The sequence below is a fragment of the Penicillium nucicola genome (genome assembly GCF_028828085.1).
Source record: "Penicillium nucicola strain IBT 29836 chromosome Unknown utg000010l, whole genome shotgun sequence".
Classification (NCBI taxonomy): domain Eukaryota; kingdom Fungi; phylum Ascomycota; class Eurotiomycetes; order Eurotiales; family Aspergillaceae; genus Penicillium; species Penicillium nucicola.
Window position 1 is genome coordinate 5,460,243 of NW_026643134.1, and position 21,880 is coordinate 5,482,122.

Sequence of the window (21,880 nt, forward strand, 5' to 3'; positions counted from 1 at the left end):
TTATATGTAGAGTTGAGCGGACTTCCGACTTCTCATGTTGTCCCCGAGAGCACTGTCCTTGCTGAACAACAAATATGTTATATCCCACCAACAACACAAGAAGTTCCTCGCGGTGAATGTAAGAGCCAAACCCCATGCCCAAGCTAAAGAAACCAACCAATCCACATTCAAACTGGGGAGTAAAAACAGTGGAGCGAAAAAAGAATGACAGAAAGCTGCCCAACCATACGGCAACCGGCTACATCCGGCAATGGGACAGAATACTGGAAAGTCAATAACGTTAATGTCAAACCAAAATGCCGAGTTTCTAGACTCTGCAAATGCAGAACCTGTATTTCCGTGTGTAACCCCGTCCGTGACTTGATGTTTTCGGGTGTTGGCTGCAGATTGCCCCCTCCTTTGCCTCTCTGATTTTGTTTTCTTTTGGCACGGGGCGGGGGAGGCAAATTCCATTCGAGTCTCTCTGTAACCTGTAACGAGTAAGCCTGGCAGTAATGCCGCGAGTAGCGAAATTGAATGTGGGGTTTCTTACTTTGGCTATTGTGCATTGGTTTTCGGTGGTATACATGTACAGTATGCATGGGGTTATCCGTTCAGCCGGATGATACAGTGGTCACAGATGATCCCGAGGCAGTCCGTATGTGGAGTATGGGTTTCTTTTCGTCTACTTGCAGTTGGAGAAGGGTGTGTATGATCGTTCTCGTGAATGTGATTGGTATTTCTATGCTGAGCTTTTACGTCAGGCGGATGTGACGCCTGGATCAAAAAGAAAAACAGAAATGGGAGGGTGTCCATTCCACTTCACGTGGATTTTGGGACACCCTATCTCCCCGGGGAGCGTGGTCTCCATGATGGACCAGCGTGCCAAAATGAAGAAAAAAAATGAGAATCGATAAATGTGTCGATGAAACCAAACGAAGACGACGGCATATGCAAGCCTGTCAGGAAGAACAGAGGGATATCATTAAGATTCAAGGAATCCAGACATGTCGCAACAAAAACAAAGCAAGGGAAGAAAGGGATGGAGAAGGATGAAAAAAACGATAAAACAAAACCATAAGACTCGTATATTCGATAAGTCGTCAGGGAGAGACCATTGCCCCCACCTCATTGGCGGTCGATGGGTCTCCATCAGAGGTTCAAATGGACCGCATCGATCAACCGTGTAACACGCCGTTTCCTAAGCTTGACTGGACCTGGAGACCCAATTCAGGGTGGTAGGTTGAAATGATACATGACAGAGAGAGTCATTATTCATCCTTCAGGCTTCCGACCAGGTTGCGAAGCACATCCATGATGACAGCCTCGTCCTTTGGCTCGCCGCCAGGGAATGTGCTTTCCGTAGCATTGTCCAACACTCGAGCGCGGGCACTTCGAAGAACTTCCCGGATGTAGTTCTTGTCCTCGTAATCTTCCATCAAAACAGCCTCAAAGTCATCAATTGCCTTGTTGGCTCGATCAGTGAACGAGGATGACTCTGGGGGACCAACCGGCGCAGGGGTATGCTGCTGCTGCTGCGGTTGGTGATGGTGCTGCTGTTGTTGATGGTGATGGGCTTGAGGGTGAGCTGGGAGCCCCGATGGCGGGTGTTGGTGTTGGTGTTGATGCTGGTGCTGGTGTTGGTGCTGCGGCTGGTGCTGTGGCTGGTGGTGCTGCATCGGCGGTTGCTGTTGAGGTTGATGTGAGATTGGCTGTGATGGAGGCCGCGCCGGTTGCTGGTGCTGCTGTTGGTATGGCTGTCCATTGGACGGAGGATAGGCCTGGGGCTGCGTGTTGATGTGAGGCGGTTGTGGGGGCTTTTGGGGTGCGTAGGGGGAGTGGTGCTGAGGAGGTCCATGGGGAGGCCGTGGAGTTTGTGTCTGCTGCTGGCCTGCCTGCGGAGCCGGGCTGGATGCGTAGGGAGAGGTGTAGGTGGACGGAATAGTCTGCGCGAAGGCAGCCGGGAGGTTGCTGCGGATGGTGCTGGGGATAGAGAAAGACGCAGCGGGATTGATAGGTGCCGGTGCTGGAGTAGGCGCAGGTGCAGACACGGGCGCAGGAGGAGGAGCAGGAGCAGACACAGGAGGCGGCGGCGGCGGGGTAGGGACAGGGGCAGGAGCAGGGGTGGAAACAGGAGGCGGGGCGGAGATAGGAGCAGGAGCAGGAGCAGGGGGAGGTGCTGGTGCTGGTACTGGTGCGGACACTGGGGGTGGAGCAGGAGTTGAGACTGGCAATGGAGCAGCCGTCGGGGCGGGTGGAGGAGCAGAAACCGTTGATGGGGGTGCATAAGGACTTTGTCGCGGTCCTGACACAGAGGCCGGGAAAGGCGCGGGTGGAATCGATGGGAACTGGAAGTGTTGAGGCGGATTTGGCACAGGTGGTGGACCTTGAGACGGGGGAGCATAGGAATGGGCGATCTGTGGCATGTATTGCTGAGGAGCAGGCGTTGGCGGATGCGAGACCTGCGGTTGCGGCGGAGGTGACGGGCGCCGCTTCTTTTCTTTCTCAACCGATGCGCCAGGTATCAATTGCCATGACCAACCCTTGCCATCTCGTTCTGCGTGCATGAAAAGATGACCGTTACCATTGAGGTTGTGTCGCACACTGGATGTCCAGCCCTCGGTTTCACACTTGAAGCGGAAGTAAGGATACTTAAGCTTCAAGGCCCTATAAATCTGCTTCAATGTCATGGGCGTGCCAGCTTCTGTCAGAGCATCAAAGATGAGCACTGCGTAGTTGTAAGGCGGCTTGGCCAAATCCTCTTGCGTGTAAGCGGACTCGGGAGGATAGTTGGGAGACGGCGAGCGTGATGGCTTGCGCTTCTTGACTGGCGGGGGCTTGACATATTCCTCTTGTCGCTGTTCCGGGATCTGACCACCTTCCGTTGAAGGAAGAGGAGAATCCATAAATGTTCCATCCGGCTTCTTTCTCTTCGTATACTTCCGCTTTTCGGCTGGCTTTGGTGTCGGCGACTCGGGCACGACAGACTCTTTCGCGACTGTCTTCCCAGCCTTGGGCACTTTCAGGGGAGGCGGAGTGACACCACCATTGGCCTCGCGTTTAGCAGCAATCTTCTGCTCACGGGCAAGCTCAGCTCGCTCGCGCTTGGACATGATGCCGTCCTTGGGAGGCCGACCAGGTCCGCGTCGGCGAGCCGGCTGTGATCCATTATCTGCTTCAATGGATTCCAATGCCTTGGAAGAATCTGTATCCTTCATCTTGAGACTCAGCCTGGGCCCCTTGGAAGGTTCCCTACTCTCCCCACTCTCGCTTCCGAGCCTCTCGGATTCATCAACTTCGTTATCCACCTCGATTGAAACGCGAGGGTCTTCATCCTCTCCTTCTGCATCCTCATCCTCGTCTGGCATCTGCTGCTGTTCTTCCATCCTGTCGGCGCCTGTTTCGCCAATTGGAACGTCTGGTAGCAGGAAGCGGATGCGCACACCTCCAATCTGTATATAATCACCACTGTGTAACGGACGAACTTGCCCAGGTGATAACCAATCGGCTCCAATGAAAGCTCCATTGCGACCCATGACTTCCATCTCGAACAGATTGCGGTCAAAGTTATATGAAATGCGAACATGTCGGCGGGAAATACCTCGATGACCAGCGGCACTGCCGTCAACCGTCGTCGGGGGGTGGATTGGGATGGTGGGACAGGAATCAGGAGACGGGAGCAGAGCAAGCGTATCAACAGGCTTGGCATCTCCATTCCCATCTTGTAGGGACTGCATCGCTAAAGCGTTGTAGTCCGTGGAAGACTGTAATTGAGCCGGATTGGCGTGCAGGGGAACAACGGCCTCGTCCATGGAAGACTTTGAGGATCGCCGGCTTGGGTTCATTCCACCCGCAAGATGTGGAGGAACATCTGGATCAAAGCCCATGATACCGCCGCGATCGCTGACAACGCTGCCCATCATGGCAGCACTTTCCTCCCGCTTCATACGGTTCGGGGTATGTGATGTGTTGCCTCCACTCGAGCTCTTTGCTCGAGAGCTTCGCACGGCCTGCCGGAACTGGAACTCTCGATGATGGGCAGCGCGTGCGGCTCGTACATCTCGCCCGAGGATGAATGAGTAGGTATTGCAATAGAAATGCCCATCGTCAAACTCTAACTTGGCAAACGCTTGGATCTTCGGCTCCGACCCAGCAATTGATGTAGCTCCATCTTGATATCCCAGGGCCGAGAGGTCGGCGCCTTGCGAAAGGAAAGCGGCAGTGAGTAGCTCGTTCTGATGGAGAGCATCGAACGCATTTTTCGGGGCGGCGTTGAAGTCCAAAGGCGGAAGAAGGGAAGGCTGCTCCGTGTCTAGTTTAGTGTTTAAAGGATCGGTCAGGGTACCCATTGCATCGGACGAGGAAATTCCTGTATGAGCGAAATCTTGATGAGAGGAATTTGCTCCCATTAGCTCATCACCCAGAGCCTTTCCATTCAGCAAATCCTGAATCTCGCGCGATATTGACGGGTCTTGATGTAAGCTCTGGTCGAGAGGGGTGGCGTGGGTATTTAAATCGAAAGGCTGAGCATGGTGTTCCTCCAGTTTGAAATCCATGGACATATCATGGTCCTCTCCTCCAAATTGCTGGTCGGTTGTTTGGTTCGGCGCAGATTGATTGCCGAGGAGTTGAGCCAACAGGGCGCTTGCAGCATTTTGCGTGTTGGCATCTTGTTGATGTTGCGACGCCGAAAGATCATGGCTGTCTGAGCATTCCGTCTTAATTCCGACATCTGAGGTTGGGAGGCCTTTTGGCGTTGACGGGGCAGAATTATTCTGCATGTCGCGAATTGCGGAGTCGTTTCGGGGATTGGAAGGGGGCGTGGAGTTATGGGAGCCGCCATAGTCGTACATGGGCGAATCTGTACCTGGGTCAGGCGGTCGATGGCCCACAGCTGGCGCAGTCATGGTCTGCGACGACATGACAGGCTGGTGGAAAAGAAGGAATGAAGGGAACAAAAGCTGAAGTTCTCACTTTAGGCCGGGCGGTGAAGATGGCCGAGTTGGTTGCTGCAGCTAACCGTAGTGCAGGTGCCATCACCGAGTGTAGGCCATGACTTCTTGTGTATCTGGAGAATCTTGGTCCGTAACTTTTTGCTCCTCTGCAAAGAAGAAAGGGTAAGTGTTGGGGACCAGGGGAAGAAAGGCGAAGATCCTCTCCGGGACAAATTTTCTTTTCCCGCCCCGCCTGCATCCCGATCCACTGGTTCACCGATTTTACTGAGCTTCGATCTATACACAGGAACAGAGAGGATGGTGCATGGATATCTGTGATGTGCTTGTCCTCTGTTGTTTTCTGGTGCTTCATATGTCCTCCCCCTTTCAAAGTTAGATTCACCTTGCCCTGGCAGTCCAGATCGGTGGAGTCGACCCCTCTCCTGATATCCGGTGGCTTGCCTCCACTGGAGGTTGGATCTGAGATGAGGGGGGAAACACTAGAACAGCCAGAGTCAAACACCGCTGTGAAAACGTGAAACCCATAGAGCATCAAACAAATCACAAATCACCTCCAATAAATCAGGGGAAAGCAGAGAAGATCGACTTGACATACATTGCAAGTTGACGTACACTCGAGACTTTCTTATCGCGATAACTCCAAAAAAAAAACAGCCACCTCCTCACCCTTCACCTCCAACTCTACCTAGGTCACCACCAACACACACAAACCTATAAAAATGCCACCCAAATTCAAAAAGCAAGACCAAAAACCACAGCCAGCCCAAAATACACCCAAAACCCCAAACTGGCCACCGCTTCGCCCGCTTCTCCCACCCGCCGATCTAAGCCTAGAACCCCTCCTCCCAGACCAGATCTACCTAATCCGCAACTTCCTCCCAGGCTCCCTATGCAAAACATACGCCTCATTCCTGGCCTCACTACCATTAACCACAACACCGGGTAAACCAAAAAAGGACGAGGCATTGCGCGTGAACGATCGGTTCCAGATTGACGATGCGCGGTTTGCGGAGATGCTATGGAGCCAAACATCTCTCAAGGAACTTGTGACCGAGAGATTTGAGGAGGGGGAGTATGATGACGAAGGGCATAGATCACCCCCAGAGATGGCAGAACGAGCGCGCAGACTCTGGGGCGGGGAGCCTTTAGGGTTGAATGCTAATATTCGCATTTATCGGTATACCAAGGGTCAATTCTTTGGACAGCATTGTATGTTTTTTATCCACCGCAGCTAAATCAAACAAGACTAACAACATACACCAGACGACGACTCAAACAATATCATTTTCCCTCCATACCCCTCAACGGCCCTCTCGAGAGCAACTCCTGCGCGAACAACCTGGACCCTCCTTATCTACCTGACGACCAGTACCGGCGGTGAAACAGTCTTCTACCCGGAAGCGACGCGCGCGAACCGGAATCCCGAACCGATTGCTGTTGCGCCCGAGGTTGGGATGGCGCTTCTGCATCGGCATGGCGATGCTTGTATGCTTCATGAGGGGATGGAGGTTACTGGCGGGGAGAAGTGGGTTTTGAGGAGTGATTTGGTTGTTCCTAGGTGATTGATCTTGCATCCTGCGCATCGTATCTTATTTATTTTATACATCATGAGTCCGGGATGATGTTGGGGTTGATTCTGGATTGGGTATACTATTGCATTTTCGGCGTTGTTGCAAATGTATGGATTTAGTCATTCTGGCCAGGGATTGGATCACAGTCAGGTGTAGCAAGTGATAATATGACAGGGACGATAGTAGGTCACCTGTAACTAGGTGGGTGGGTGGATAGGACACCCATAAGCAGATAGAATTTAGATACAGTCACGGTTCGTAAAGAATGTAAGGTCAAGCATGAGGGAGAAAAAGAAGAGACAAGAAAGGAAGACGAGAAAAACGATCATGAGTTATTGCGGTAGCAGTAGGCAAGACTCAAAAAAATAAAGTTAATTGACGACACACTCATGTGAGAAAAGTCGGAGTCTAATTTCCCCGATTTCCACGTTCAAGACACCATCCCGAGCCCGGGATTCAATTTCATATTCATATCACGTTCATTTGGAAACTGGAGACTTGGAAGCGTCCAATTCATACTCGGCGCGTCTCATAATCTCCTCCACAGGTCCGAGCAGCCTCTTGAATCCATCGCGACCCAATCGCGCAACCTTGACGTCCGTCTTGGTCGTGATAGTCGCTGCACGGGGCTTGTCGTCCAGCAATGCAAGTTCACCAAAGTAGTCACCACGGCTATAGTTCTTGACTGGTCCAGAGACTCCGTTCTTGGTGGCCTCGGCCTCACCTGACTCCAGCAGGTAGAATGCGTCACCCGGGTCACCTTCGTGAATGATGGTCGAGTTGGCCGGGTACTTGATTGTGTCCAGGGCATCGGCAATCTTTGAGCGCTCGTAGGGCTTCAGGGAAGAAAGCAACGGAACCTCCTCCAGGAAAGCCTCGTACATGCGACGACGCTGGAATGCCGAGTCCATGAGAATGCGGCGGAAAGTGATGCGGTCCAGAGCCCACAAGGTACTCTTCGGGTCGGTGGAGATGACTGTCGCCGCACGAGGGGCGTTGTACATCAATGCAAGCTCACCGAAGGAACCTCCCGGTCCAGTCGACGCGACCTTATTACCCAAGCCATCGGGGCCAGGCTGCACAGCGCCAGAGGTGTGGATATAAATATCAAAGTTACCGTCCTCCACAATGTAGAAGTAATCGCCAGCGTCGCCTTGGGAGATCACCTTGATATCCTTGGCCGGAATGGGCTTCTCAACCAGTGCATCCAGGACCGTCGTAAATTGGTCGTCGTCCAGGTGGGAGAAGAGGAAGTTACTGCTGACCGCGGCCTTGAGCCGGGAGACCTGCTCCTCCGTCTTGGGGTGGCGGGGAGGCGTCCAGCTATCGGATCCCGCCTCGGTGGGATTTAGAGACTCAGCCGACACCGAGGTCCGGCGACCCAGTGCGTAATTATTGGGGAATCCTTGCTGTGCGGTGCGTCCGGGGAGAGGTGCCAGCTCGCTTTCTTGCTCGCTCTCCTCGCCCTCCCCCTGGAAGGGGCTTCTGCTGAATAGGGGTCCTCCAAATTGTGTCCCTCCCTCGGCAAATGCGCTGCCTCCGAACAATGCGGTGCCTACTGAGGTCGCCCCGGCATTTGCCTGTCGGAAAGTCATGTCGGTGGGTGACGTCACCTCGAACTCTTCATCCTCACTGATTTTGGGAATTGGAGACTTCTCGCGAGTGGTGTTCACTGATGGGGCGGACCCGAGGTTCTGTGCCATCTTAATAGGGCCGGAGGGGCCGTTGCTCCGGCCACTCGGTAGCTGAAGCTGGGGAAGCTGAACGGAGAGATGTGGAGATGGGGGGGATAGAGTGTATGAAACGCTCCGAATTCAAAAGATGAGAAGGGGGAAGGGTGTTCAGCATACGAAAGAATCAAGACTAGGTTAAAAAGAAGGAGGGGGGATCCAGAGTGGTCAGTGATCCGTCAGTAGTAATAGTGGGGGGAGGGGAGAGAATAGAGAGAAGGCAAACACGCTGGAAATTGAGTCCGACGAGCAAAAGAGAAGTCGAAGAGGGGTTACAGTGCTGGTCTGAGCTTTTTTTCCCGTCGATCGCTTCGTTTTTTACTGTGACTGCGTCGACGTCACTTACAACTTCATGACACTCCGGACTACACATAGCTTCCAGGTGTCTTCTAGAAAGACTGGAATTGATGATCATTGCACCTTTGCCACCCAGCTCCGCGACGAATAGGAGTCAGCAGGTGGGAGTCACTTATCCGCACCCAGCCGTTTTCAGAGTCACAGTGGGGAAAGCTGCAGAGTGCAGAGTTCGTTGAGAACATCTGGATTTCCCAGGACAGTTGTACCATACTGTAGAGCAGAGAGCTGCTATCTGCATGGCCCTTGCGTGAGGCGGCAAATCCCCTTATTTCACTGGTTGCAAGAAGGGGGGAGGATCCTTTGACTTTCAATAGCCAGCAAATAGTAACCTGATTAGAGTATAAGGGCACTTCTTAACTGAAGTTACATATGTACGGAGTACAGTAGGATCCAAGCCCTAAAGAGTCAGTGCCTGAATTGCCTAATTGAAGATAAGTGAAGTCGAGGTCTGTGTCACCCCCCACTGAGTTTAGTCTTGGGAAGATCATTCCGATTCCTTTCTCTCCTTCCAAGGTTCCCAACCTCACCAATTTTTTGACCCTTGAACGCAGATTGGAGATGGGCAAATTCATTTTTAAGTGGTAAGTCCGATCGGTTTGCTCCCAAGTTGACACCCTCGGGAGAGATGACTCTTCCCTCTGGAGAGTAATCTCGACCTCCAATCTGTGACACTTAAGGTCGCAGCTCGCTGACCCGGTTACTTGCCTTAGGCCCAACAATGCGAGCGAGGTGTTCGTGACAGGCACTTTCGATGATTGGGGTAAGACGGTGAAACTAGACCGGGTAGGAGACATCTTTGTCAAGGAAGTATCTCTGGCGCCTGAGAAAACCCTCTACAAGGTGAGAGCTCCCTGAAGCGGTGAGAACCTGAACAGCCTCCCAGGCACTCTCTCCACTGACGTCACCCTCTCCTCTTCCCCCCCCAAACTACTTAAAGTCGCTTACTCTGACGCTATACCCCTGACTTGATTGTTCTTGTTTTCCCTTAACTGACGTGATCAAGTTTGTTGTCGACGGCATCTGGACCACAGATAGTAGTGCGCGCGAGGAAGACGACGGCCACAGCAACATCAACAACGTCCTCCTACCCGAAGAGATCGTTGACTCTTCTGACGTCCCAATGTCTGGCGTCACCCCAGATTCCACCACTGCAGCCCTGGCTGCCAACGTGCCGAAGCACGTAAATGGCAATCTGCCGGGCACTTTCCCCGACACCCCAAACCAGGAGAGTGAGAAGACCTTGGGGGTGGATCCCATCCCCGCATCAGGCGGCTATGGCAATCCCGTCAAGCTGGCGCCCGGCGAAAAGGTCCCTCCCTCGAGTGAACTCCACAACAACACGGTAGACTCCACTGTGAAGTTGGATCAGGAGTCCTACGAGAAGGGCCAGACTCTTCCTGTCGGCGGAAACCCCACCAGCGCGGCAGTGAAAGATGATGCGTTCGCATTTACCATTCCACCGGTCACCAGCAACATGATTCCCGAATCCAGCCTTCCCATTGGAGGCCCGGCGCAACAGGCAGCTGCTAATGACAAGGAGCCCATCTACTCTGGTGGTCCAGCTCAGCAGGCAGCAGCGGCTGATCCTGGATACACCATTCAATCGGCCGCTCCGACCTCGACCACGGCTGCATTGGCTGCCAAGGTTCCTCTGGAGTCCAAGGGCAAGCAGACTAACGGCAACAAGCCCGTTGAGGATGTCCCAGAAGTGGTGAAGGACTCTCTCGCCGAGGCCCACCAGGACCCGGAGGCTGCTGCAAACCAAGACGCAGTCGACGAGAAGAAGAGATTCGAGCAGGAACTTCACAAGAAGGTCGACGTTGAGGAGTCTGCAGGCGCCCCAGCGCCCACTGTGACTGCTGCCACCCAACCCATCGCTCCTCACCTGACTGCCGCTGCTAGTGGATTTGACTCCGCCGATGTGTCGCCGACATCTACACCTCCCCCCGGTCGCAATGCTGCTACCGCTGCGCCCACTTCGGCACCGAAGGCTGAGTCCAGCGGCCCGGTTGTTACCACGGGTGTTGACTCTGCCCCTATTGATGAGACCACTACCGCCAAGTCTACTGGTCCTACTGTGACCACTGGACCTGAGACTACCAAGGCTCCCGAGACCTCCACCCCGAAGCCCGCAGAGTCCAAGCCCACAGAGTCCAAGCCCACAGAGTCCAAGCCCACGGAGTCCAAGCCCACGGAGTCCAAGCCCGCAGAGCCCAACCCTGCAGTGTCCAAGCTTGCGGAGTCCAAGCATTCCCAGAGTACTGAGGGTGCTTCTACTAATGGCGACAAGAAGAAGAAGCGCCTGAGTGGCTTCATCCACAAGCTGAAGGAGAAGTTCAAATAATGAGACGCGTCCATTTGGTCTGGTTGGGGCTCTTAGATGGCTTCAAAAGCTAACTCGCCTTGTTTTGACTCTTTGTTTGATACCTCCTCCTGTTTTATCGCTTTGTATTTCCATGCCTTTTGTTAATGTGTCGGCTGGTAATCATCTAATGAAACTCTTGTGGCTCGGCAGTACCTACATCCCGAAGTCGGAGCCTGCGTAAAATGTAGTATAGAATGATCAAAGAACACCAGTCGGTTTCCCTTTGTCGAAGTCAAGCATCATGTCTCATGTCTCTGGTATTAGTGTTTTGACGGGTGTCTGGTTACGTGGGGAGAAACTGGGTCATTTCCTATGTCCGCCCATTCTCCACCTCAACCTTCCCCGACTTTGACCTTCTTCTCTTCTTTTCTCTCTTCCTCTTCCTCTTCCTCCCTTGTATCCTGCCGACTTCTCTAATTACTTCTCTTGACGGGGTCCCTGGCTACTGGTATCTTCCCTAAACATGGCTACCCCCACCCTCTCCGCCATGATCGATCCGACTAAGCAAGCCGAGTACCCGATTGTGCTGGGCGAGAGACTCGCCCGCAGATCAGACACCAGCAACCTGGTCAACGTAAACTACAACTACAAATCCAAGTCCGCTACCTCACAACACCGCTCCACCATTACCCCCTCACAATCGCAAGATCTCTACGACCTTTCTGTCACCGATAAGGCCCCGAATGCCGATCACGCACTGGCCTGGTCATACAAGGGTAGCGAGGACCCGTCGAGCGAACAGAACCTGGTCCTGGTCTTCGACCCAGAGCGCAAAGTTTTTGTACTCGAGCCGGTCTCCACATCATTCAATTTCAATCTACGGTCGGCGCCTGGAAAGACGGAAAAACAGGTCCGTGAACAGTACGAGCAACTTCAGATCAAGTACGAGGATGAACCGACGACTTCGGGGGAGGACCGCCATGCAGCGGACACCAGCGATGACGAGGGCCCTGCGGACCCAGATAACCCATATGACTGGCGACACTACCTCCCCAAGAACCGCGGACCGGACAATAAATACTGTTTACCTTCGCATAACACCACTCCAGAACCTTCTATCGCAAGCCGATCAAACACACCTGTGATAGCAGCCTCCAAGCCTGTTGCTGCAAAGCCATTGCCGCGACCAAAGCCACAAGCAAACCCGCTTCGCCAGAAGAAACCAGCTACAAAACCGGCAGCTCCCAAACCACCCGCTGCGAGACCTTCTCCGAAGCCAGCTGAGCCCGCCAGCCAACCTACCAACCCACCTACCAACCAACCCGCTAGTCAGCCCGCTAGCCAGCCTGACACATTTGAGATGGAAGACTCTCGCTCGTCGCTATCAGACGCAGAGACGGGATCTCAACAAGCCGGCCAATCACCAAGCTCAAATATTATCATTGACGGCGATCTGATTATTGACATGGGCTCTCCGCCTCCATCCCGCTCCTTCAAGGTCAATCCCGCATACTTCTCGTCGAACAATACACCAGCAGACGAAGGCAATGGGGAAGAAGAAATGGGCGAGTTCAGACTTCCCTCTCCAGTCGGTACAACTGCCTACCCGGCCTCATCTGCACCGACAGGCGAAGCAACTCAGGAAGGTGAGGTGGAAGATGACGATGCCTTGGCTGCAGAGATGGAAGCCGCCTTTGAAGAAAGCGCCCGGGAAGAAGAGGCTCGCAGTCATCAGTACAGTCAGCCTACTGCTTCTAGGCAGTATGTTCCTAGTGATGATGAGAGTGAGGTTAGTGAGGAGGAATAATGCATTGTAGTGTACTGTACTGTGATTTTGTCCGTTGTACAGGAAGGTTTTTATCTATTGCATCTATCAGCGTGGCGCTAGGTCGGACTTTGATTCCAGAGTACGAGATACCAATTGCTTAGGGACATTTTCGTCTTGATTACTTGTTGAATGAGATCTCATATCAATATTTCCTTTTCCTCTACTCGTCCTCGCAAGCCAGGGGCCAACCCCACCGATCTACTGTCACGGCATACTTAAATAAATATAATGTATTATTGATATAGTCACTATCCATCTCCCATCGCCCTATTAACCTTTAAGCTCATGAAGTCCAGAAACTTCAGCGGGCAGCTCCGTCGCCCCCGAAGTCGACGACATATCTTCCAACTCAGTGGGTCTCCCATGACTAGCAGTCTTTCGCGTTGACCCATATTCACTCGGAACCTGTTCAAGACTACCATGGGCCCTTCTCCGCCGAAGCCAAAAGAAGACTCCAAAAGCAAGCGCAATGGCAAGCACACCCACACTGACACCAACACCAATGCCAGCCTTAGCGCCGGTCGACAGCCCCGAACTACTTCCCCCAGCGCTGGACGCGACACTGGTCGTTGCGCCGGGGCTTGTTGCCGCGGGACCAGAGTCATTGGCTGTTGTCTTCGCCGTCGCTGTCGTTGCTGTCGTGGGCATGATATCTACAGATGTAGATATCGTATCGGACGACTGCCACGCAAGACCAACTGCCCTGGCATGGTACACCGGCGAAGCCCACGTGTATACCGTAGTCGTGGTAGGAGTCACGCCAACCACATTAAACGTGATCGTGGTCGCGACATCTGTCGTCCTAATGCAGGGCTCGGATGTATACCAAGCCAACGGGCTTGAAGCCGCAACGGAAAACCCACTGGAAGGCATCGCATTAGTATCTGATCTAGCTCCGGGGAAGAATAACAAGAGAGAAAGAGCGGAAATGCAGGATCGCATACCTAGGACAGCATGTCGCGCGCGTCTCGATACTGGCCGCACCGAACGAAGCTAGAGTCGTTCCCGCGATTGAATATCCACTGGGACAGACTAAGCCCGGCGAGAACGTCGTCGCGGAGGTCGCCCAGCCAGAGGGGAAACATTCTGTTTCTGTCGCGCGCACGATATTATACACACCCTTGCAGGTGGAGCCGAGACAGTCGGAGGAAATCCAAGAAAAGTTGTCGCAGGTCGCAGGCGGCGTGAAGACGGTTGTCAGTGGGAGGGCCGCTGTTGCGGGTGCCGTCGTGGTGGTCATGATGGGCACAGCTGGATCTCTGGATCTCTGGATCAGACCTGACTCCGCGGAAGATGACCTGCACCTTCGTTGCGAGGCTTGGGTGAAATGGTGAGGCTGCGAGCTGGAGGGAGGTTGGGAAATGTCTGGCCCTGGTCGTTCGGCTGAGGTTGTCAGAATGTCGGGGGCCAAACTGCTGTGCCCTTTGCCTATTGCAACTTAGTGGGCATGCAGCTTGTTTAGTGTTACCTGAAATGAGAAAGGATCACCCTGGGGGCTTGGCTCGAGGCTGTACAGTACGTGTGGATGGTGGTTAGTACGATGACTGGTGTTGGTTCTGTGTGTCTCTATTCTGTTGCTGGTTCTGCTTGGCATTGGGTAGGATGGCTTTGTTCTTGCGACCTCGGATTGAGTGCAGAAGCACAGGCGGATTGGCATCGAATCCCGTGAAATGAGGATTGCAGTAGACTCCGCCACTAGACCTCATTTCCACCTGTCACAGGCGATTGTGGCTGTAAAGTGGACCTGGACGGGAAGTCAGGGCCTCCCGTCTCAGCCTTGGACATGGAGTGCAGTACTGTACTGTAGAGAACTACTGTACTGTACACCACTGCAACCCCGAAAGAAGGGAAAGGAGCCAATCAGGACTCGACTGCATACAATTGTAGTGTAGAATGGAATGTGAGGAGAAAAGGCCATGTAAGGATGTACAGTAAGAATGTAAGGAGACAAGAATGAGAACATCAGCTGAGCCTCTGATTTGTCAATGCAAAGCGGCTCTGTGGTCTGGCCAATGAACTCAACAATGGGCTATGTGTATGTGTGTCAGTTAACGCCGTGGCTGAGTCCAAGACTTGCCAAGAAGGGGGCCAAAACGGTACCTGTAACTGACCTGAATATGAAGAGTGTCGCAATTATAAATATTATGCACCAATCTGCATCTATCAGGGCCAAGCTATGATCAACTCTAGAGCAGTTTGGTCTCGTGTGGAGATTCATACAGGGTAAACACACTGGGGTTGATTGGAGTGGATAGATCCCCATACTTATTTTTATACCGGTAAATTTACTATCTATAGATAGATTGAACTAAGTCTCAAACTAAGTTAACGTAACTTAAGTTATATGACGCATGTTCACATAATCCAGTAGTCTTCCGTGGACTGCTTCTAGTCGCGCCGTGACTTGACCGACCGCCATTCTATCAACAAACTTCCAACCATCGTGGCACAAGCTAGCCCAACCACCAAATACCATGTCTGGACGAGACTTTTATCAATGGCCACAAGAACATCTGCAGACTGAGTTGGAGGCACACTGGCCACAATCTGTGTCAAACCTACATTCTCGATATTTGTTCCACCCGGGTCTGACACAAGACCCTCCAGGTTGACCGAGAGCTGATTCACGAATAGAACCTGTGCTATTGCAATCGTCACAGTGGGTCCGAATGACTGTGCAAATAGCATTATGGATGTACCAAGCGGGACATCCTCCGCCGACAGTACTGTTTGCACGGCATTCTGCGGTCCTGAGAAGCCGATGCCGTACGCGAGACCCGAGAAGCCGGTATAACTGATCAGTTGCGCAAAGGTAGTGTTGATTTTGAAGGTGGTGATCAATCCCGCCGCGATAGGCATGATGATGGAAGCGAAGAGCATGAACGGCGCATAGTAGCCGAAGATACTCGTTCCGATGCCATGAGCCACGGCGCCAATGGTGCTGGCGATGATAATCGGAAGCATCATATATCCGCTTTTTGCAGGCGTGAACCCACGGACAACTTGATAGTACGTGGGGAGATAGTATTCGAGCACATTGCCAGTACTGTTGCCACACATGATGAAGATGAATCCCGCGATGACGCTGCGATGCTTCATGATCCGTAAAGGGATGGCAGCGGCATCTCCTCGGCGTCGTTGATTGTAGATGAATGCTGTTGAGAGAACGCCGAATGCAACCAAAGGGCCGATGACAAGGCCACTGTTCCAAGGATGTTTGGTGCCAGCCCATGAAAATGCAAGGAAGAGAGCAGTCAGTGCTGGTATCAGAAGTAGATTGCTTACCAGGTCGATTTGTAAGATCTTGTCCTTGAGCGTCATGCGGGCAATGTCGTTAGGTTTGGGCGTATCCGATAAACACCAAAATGTCAACAGTAGTGTAACGGCGCCAATAGGCGCATTGATATAGAAGCACCATCGCCACCCAAGTGACTGCACAATAACTCCACCAAGTAAGGGTGCCGACAGTGTGGCAAGACCTTCGAGCGCGCTCATCACGCCAACAACCAAAGGCCGCTTGCGCAGGGGTGTGGAGTGTACGAGGATGACGAAGACCCCTGAAAGAAGACCAGCAGAGCCTAATCCAGCTACCGCTCTCCCGATAATCAACATTTTTGATGTATTGGACACTCCGCAGAGCAGCGAGCCTGCTATAGAGATGATATTGGCAGACAAGAAGACGCGCTTAATAGAGAACAGCTTGTAGGCCTTGCCGAACATGAATTGGAAAGCGCACTGGCAGAGCCTGAAGGCAGAAGAATACCAGCCAACATCCGCAACTGTGTGGAAATGATCTGTTATGCTAGGCACTGCGGTGGCAACGATGTTCATATCTATGCTGCTAAGCACAAGGGCTCCAGCCAATGTGAGCATGAGGAGGGAATACTTGGTGCCAGTCGGGTATTCGGATTCTTGGGGCTGCTGGATTGGATTCGGTTCCTCATTAATGACAGTCTCTGCCATAATCTGGCTAGAACGACTTATTGAAGTGCCTAATCTGTTGCCTTCTGCATCGCTCCCACGCTGGGTCATCGCATGCCCTGAGTTTTGTATGACGTCTGTCATCGTTGGGGAGTTTTGTTCTTGGGTCAGGTAGTATTAACCACCAGATATAAGTAGATCTCTCGACAAGCGACCCAAGAGGCATTGAAGGATTCACTTCTGCCTAAATCCAGAAGGCGTTAGTGCATCATGTGATAGCTTACATATGGTTTCAAAAGACGATTGTCTATAGTGATTGATAAGGTGCACTATATTCTCTTTTGTTAAAAGCTATGAGTCCTGCTGTAGTTATTCAAGTCATACTCAGCTAGCTGCTTTTGACTTGACAATCATGTTGGCGATTGGTAGCCTCGCTGGTAATCAACATGAAGTTCATTTGCAGGAAACTACTATTTCAAAAGTGACCAAATTCGCTGTTTCAGTTTGCAACGAATATTCAAAGATGATGCTTGCAACAGTGCTGTTGTTGAACATTATACTATGATCGGAGAAACCATTGTTCCGAGCGGGAGCTGTCCAGGATATTCATGACGAGGGCCTTCCCTGACTGCCTTTATATCCCAGGTTAGCTAGTCGTCTTCCTTTTGTTCGTCTTAGAATCTCTTTTCCATACCACTATCCACAAATCCAGCTCACCCTATCCTTGTCCGCGATCAGACAAAAGCCCGCAATGCTCCATTGAGCCCGATAGCTGCGGCTGGAAACTTTTATTGCCGGTCTAGCTCGCAGGCGCGCCTCTCTCTTTGCCATATTGGCAGTCGCATACCGTATTGCCGGTCGTATCTGTCAAAGAATACGCAAAGACCTCACTTGTCGCCTCTCCGTGCCTCCCCTTGATCGTCGGTCAACCTTTCAAAACTGACCCTGATGGAGTCTGCCGTCTCCCCAGCGCCGAAGCGACGGATCCCCGGTTTACCGAATCCAGTGGTGGAAGCCGAGCAGCAAAAATGGCTATTCACTGACGAAGAACTTGAGCGCACGCCGTCGCGAATCGACAATATCAACCGTGAGAAGGAGGACTACATTCGGCACCGGGCAATTGATTTCATTTGGCAGGTCAGCCTGATGCTGAAGATGCCACCGCAGACCTCTATGACCGCCTCCGTGTATATGCACCGCTTCCTCATGCGTTATTCTTTGATGGGCCAATATCCGGAGACAGGGTCAGACTTGATACACCCCAAAGTGATCGCCGCAGTGGCCCTATTCGTCGCGTTTAAGGTGGACGAAACAATGCGACGCATGAAGGATTTTGTGATTGCCTGCTGCCGCGTCGCCATGAAGAACCCAAATCTAGTCGTCGACGAACAATCCAAGGACTACTGGAGATGGCGTGACCTGATCTTGCAGAACGAGAGCGTCATGCTGGAATATCTCTGCTTTGACTTGCAGCTCGAATCGCCATACCGCGCTCTTTGGGACTTTACCCTTTTCTTTGGTGTCCAGGAAAACCGCGCTCTTCGTAACGCCTCCTACGCCTTCCTCAACGACTCCACCTACACAGTCATTTGTCTTCAATTTTCGCCGCGCGTCCTAGGCGCCGCAGCTCTCTATGCCGCGGCTCGTCATTGCCATGTCGCATTCCCAGATGACTCCGAAGGCCGTTCTTGGTGGGAACAAATCGACGTCGGTCTCGATGACCTCATCCGCGCCTGCACGCTGATTGTCAAGATTTACGAGCGTGTTCAGCAGAACCTAAGCAAAGGCTACCCAGAATTCGCCTTGTCAGAAACAACCCCCAATGACCCAACTCGCATGTTCGACCGCGACCCAACCAAATTGGAAACCGAGCATGCAGATTCTCCTCTCTCTCTCACCGTAACAGCCCCAGACTCGGCTCCAAATGGCCGCAAGCGCTCGCGCGAACCAGAATCCCACCCTTCTCCTTCACATACCGCCGAACCAACCCAACCAACCCAAAACACCTCTTCTACACTCAATGGGCACAGGGAACGATCGCCAAAACGCCAGCGGACGGTCACACCATCTCTAGAGAGTGGCCCGTCCGCCCTATCACAGTCACAACAATCCACTTCTCGTTCGCGCATTCCTGCTGCGGCATTATCGCAATCACAATCACACTCTCTCCCAATCGCACCCCCACACCAGACAGCGGGACACAGATCAAACATAGAAGAGAACAACGCCGAAGAAGGCAACGTCTCTGACGAAAAAGATAAAAACAATTCCGACGCTTTGCAGAATGCTCCGCTTGTCACGACAGACTCCAACCCTGAAGGGAAGGGCGGCCCTCCTGAGGATACTGGAAGCGAAGAAGGCGAAATCTAAATGTTTACTCCGTATCGATGCTTGAGAGGGAAATTGGAGGCTATGCGAACCATGCGGGATAGTGACTCTTTATCTCGCCGCTTAATGAACCTCTACTCTCAATGAGTTATGTAAACAAGACGACCATTCATGAAATTTCAATATCAAGAATTCAAACTTTGCAGTTGATTCGATGTCATATTCAAGATCCAGTCGCGTGTGTATCTGAACCCTGGGCTATCTATACATGCTATTTTCAATAAAGCACAAGAAATCAATGAAAATAGGCAATTCGAAGGCGCAACTCCTATTGAATATGCAAGGCGCTGTAGTCTGTCTGATGAACAGAGTAAGCACTCAGGCTAAGAAACATGGCTCATGTGGGATACGGTAGGGTAATAAATGCAAATGCAATGCATAAAGAACAATGTGACCCAAAAAGTGGCCACCAAACGCCTTGAAAAAAAAAAGGAATTGTTTCACTCTGAGGTCCACCGTTCCTTTCGATCTCGCTTTTCAGTAACCAGCTGTCATGACGCCTAGTCCGTGATCGAGTAAGCTGCTCGAGGCAACGTAGCTAAACCCACCGAAGGGGTTGCTCTCGGCGTTCATCCCATCCGCGTCGGGACCCTTGCCAGCAGGGAAATCTTGACCATTGGCATAGTACTCGTCAAATCCGAGACCTGCCGTGGACGGGCTGAGTGGAAGCTGGGTGAAATCAACGGAGAAATTCTCTGCCAGGGCTGGGTCTGTGACGACGGGACAGATAGGGGGGTTGAGTTCGCGGCGCTCGAGAGCGTCCCAATCGATCTTCCGGAAAAAGCGGTGCTTCTTAATGGTCTGGAGATCCTTTGCCATATGGTAACCCAGGCGCTTGGATGGATCCTTGCGGAGAAGGCGAGTAAGGAGGTCTTTAGCATCAGGTCCGAGGTAGTAGGGCAAAGCGAGCTTCTGCTTGACAATCTTCTCTTGGAGTTTTGCGTGGTTGTTTGCGCGGAATGGTGGCGATCCGGTCAGTAGGTCAAAGCCCAAAGCGCCGAGAGACCACCAGTCGCAGGCTTTGCCGTAAGGCTTTCCTTGGATGACTTCTGGTGCCATGTATTCAATTGTACCAAGAAGAGAGTTGCAGCGGTCGTCATCGTTGAGAGCAATTTTGCTCAGTCCGAAGTCTGTGAGAAGCAGGTGGCCTTGATCGTCAAGAAGGCAGTTCTCGGGCTTCAGATCGCGATAAAGGACTCCAACATTCTGGTGCAGGTGTTCAAACGCAAGGACTACTTCAGCCATGTAGAAAGCGGCCGCATCTTCTTCAAACATGCGTTCCATGGCGAGATGGTGGAAGAGCTCACCGCCTTGTGCATATTCTAGGATAAGGTAAAGCTTTTCGTGGTCCTGGAAAGCGTAAAATAGCTTGACGACAAATGGATGACGATTAACACTCTCCAAAATCGTGCGCTCGGTCTTGGTCTGCTCGACCAATTTCTTGTGTACAGTAATCGAGGCCTTGCGGAATTGCTTCTGGGCATACAGCTTGCCGGTGACGACATGGCGCACCAACAGAACTGTTCCAAACGAACCTTTGCCAAGACACAGGATGGGCTCAAAGTCATCTGCAGTCATTTTCCGGCACAGCTGGCTACGCAGATCCGCGCTTACGCCGGCGGCATCGGCTCCGCGTTCCTCCGGTGTCTCCGGTTGCACGGCGTCAGAGCTAACAAAGTCCTGGTCCAGAGGAACTTCATAGCTTGTCAAGATCTCAGTTTGGTCGCTATCCGAGAACGCACTGATGACACTAGGTGTCTGTGAAACAAGCCCACTGGTGGCGCCGGAGTTGTCCGCCAAACTCAAAGTATTAAGTTGAAGCTTCAATGCGCTAACTCCGTGGCCTGTGGATGGTTGCGCCAGAGGACTAGCCCCGCCTGTGGAAGTAGGAGGGCGAGAGGGAGCTCGAGAACTCGCGGCGGAGAAATCTGATTCTTCGTCGCCGGATGGCAAAGGGGTAAAGCCGCGAACGGTGGAGCAAGCAGGTCCGGGTCCAGCCTGATTTTTTTTCTTCTTATTCTTTTGGCGATGCGACTTCATATGCGCATTCAGGCCGGGTTTCGCAAAGTCACCAAATCCAGAGTTCATCCGGGGAGAAGACTTGTTACCCATGTGCGTATCGGGGCGGCGGTGATTGGTCGAGACCTCCATGGGGGACTGCGCAAGATCAGCCTGCGGGCTGAACACGTCCGCGACCGACAGGTCGTCATTGACGGTTGAAGAAGGCATCGTGCCTTTGTATCACTGTTCGAAAGTTTCGCGATGGAGATAATTCCGAGTGAGGTGGATGCGCCGGTGATAACCGAGGCTGCGCAATTGACCTTGCGCGGTTGTATGAAAAGTAAGAAGGTATTCAAAATACCTGTCCAAGCGGTTGCTATTCACATGAATTGTCAGCCTCGATCTTGAACTGCGAAGAATGTATGGAGGGGTAATGAAGGCTTTTCTGCCCCCGCCAATAATAGCAAAGATAAATCAAATAAAAAAATTGTTTGAAATTTTCGATGCAAAGAATGCAGGTCAGATAGACTTACTTCAACTTGTAAAGTTGCTGAACATCAGAGCACGGTTTTCCTTCAGTGCTCGAATCAGTCGATAAGACCAGTCCTCTCGAGCAGGTTTACCGTCCGCCCTTCTTCAGGACGGACCTGGGACCCCTAGCCAAATGACCTCACGGGCGGAGGTATCGAAAGCCACGGTGGGAAGGGAAATGGAAGGCGCAGTAGATCGAGAGTGAGAAGTAGAAGTAGGAGCGAGGTTCCGAAGGGATAGATCGAGGATCGCCAAGCAGGCAGTAAGCGAAGTCAAGGGTGTTTCAGATGGGCACATAGAGAATAATGATAAAG

The 21,880-nt window shown here is 52.3% G+C and overlaps 9 protein-coding genes across 9 annotated transcripts; 4 read left to right on the plus strand and 5 right to left on the minus strand.

Annotated features, from left to right (window-relative positions):
- Positions 1–1,250: 1,250 nt before the first annotated feature.
- On the minus strand, positions 1,251–4,901 carry N7511_010637 (forkhead domain protein; the record flags this gene model as incomplete). The annotated part of the gene is made up of 2 exons (XM_057133014.1): positions 1,251–1,962; positions 2,290–4,901. 2 exons carry the CDS (start codon positions 4,899–4,901, stop codon positions 1,251–1,253), a joined length of 3,324 nt encoding a protein of 1,107 aa, XP_056981002.1.
- A 752-nt stretch (positions 4,902–5,653) lies between these two features.
- N7511_010638 (uncharacterized protein) lies at positions 5,654–6,496 on the plus strand (the record flags this gene model as incomplete). The annotated part of the gene is made up of 2 exons (XM_057133015.1): positions 5,654–6,143; positions 6,198–6,496. 2 exons carry the CDS (start codon positions 5,654–5,656, stop codon positions 6,494–6,496), a joined length of 789 nt encoding a protein of 262 aa, XP_056981003.1.
- Positions 6,497–6,984: 488 nt separating this feature from the next.
- N7511_010639 (cyclic nucleotide-binding domain-containing protein) lies at positions 6,985–8,208 on the minus strand (the record flags this gene model as incomplete). Its single annotated transcript, XM_057133016.1, has 1 exon — positions 6,985–8,208. The coding sequence occupies one exon, from the start codon at positions 8,206–8,208 to the stop codon at positions 6,985–6,987; it is 1,224 nt and encodes a 407-aa protein (XP_056981004.1).
- Positions 8,209–9,150: 942 nt separating this feature from the next.
- On the plus strand, positions 9,151–10,936 carry N7511_010640 (carbohydrate-binding module family 48 protein; the record flags this gene model as incomplete). Its single annotated transcript, XM_057133017.1, has 3 exons — positions 9,151–9,173; positions 9,303–9,432; positions 9,596–10,936. 3 exons carry the CDS (start codon positions 9,151–9,153, stop codon positions 10,934–10,936), a joined length of 1,494 nt encoding a protein of 497 aa, XP_056981005.1.
- A 484-nt stretch (positions 10,937–11,420) lies between these two features.
- N7511_010641 (ELL-associated factor) lies at positions 11,421–12,704 on the plus strand (the record flags this gene model as incomplete). The annotated part of the gene is made up of 1 exon (XM_057133018.1): positions 11,421–12,704. One exon carries the CDS (start codon positions 11,421–11,423, stop codon positions 12,702–12,704), a length of 1,284 nt encoding a protein of 427 aa, XP_056981006.1.
- A 291-nt stretch (positions 12,705–12,995) lies between these two features.
- N7511_010642 (uncharacterized protein) lies at positions 12,996–13,965 on the minus strand (the record flags this gene model as incomplete). The annotated part of the gene is made up of 2 exons (XM_057133019.1): positions 12,996–13,587; positions 13,670–13,965. 2 exons carry the CDS (start codon positions 13,963–13,965, stop codon positions 12,996–12,998), a joined length of 888 nt encoding a protein of 295 aa, XP_056981007.1.
- A 1,148-nt stretch (positions 13,966–15,113) lies between these two features.
- Positions 15,114–16,790, minus strand: N7511_010643 (MDR family MFS transporter; the record flags this gene model as incomplete). Its single annotated transcript, XM_057133020.1, has 1 exon — positions 15,114–16,790. One exon carries the CDS (start codon positions 16,788–16,790, stop codon positions 15,114–15,116), a length of 1,677 nt encoding a protein of 558 aa, XP_056981008.1.
- Positions 16,791–17,594: 804 nt separating this feature from the next.
- Positions 17,595–19,016, plus strand: N7511_010644 (uncharacterized protein; the record flags this gene model as incomplete). Its single annotated transcript, XM_057133021.1, has 1 exon — positions 17,595–19,016. One exon carries the CDS (start codon positions 17,595–17,597, stop codon positions 19,014–19,016), a length of 1,422 nt encoding a protein of 473 aa, XP_056981009.1.
- A 495-nt stretch (positions 19,017–19,511) lies between these two features.
- Positions 19,512–21,263, minus strand: N7511_010645 (AGC family serine/threonine-protein kinase; the record flags this gene model as incomplete). The annotated part of the gene is made up of 1 exon (XM_057133022.1): positions 19,512–21,263. One exon carries the CDS (start codon positions 21,261–21,263, stop codon positions 19,512–19,514), a length of 1,752 nt encoding a protein of 583 aa, XP_056981010.1.
- Between the last annotated feature and the right edge of the window lie 617 nt (positions 21,264–21,880).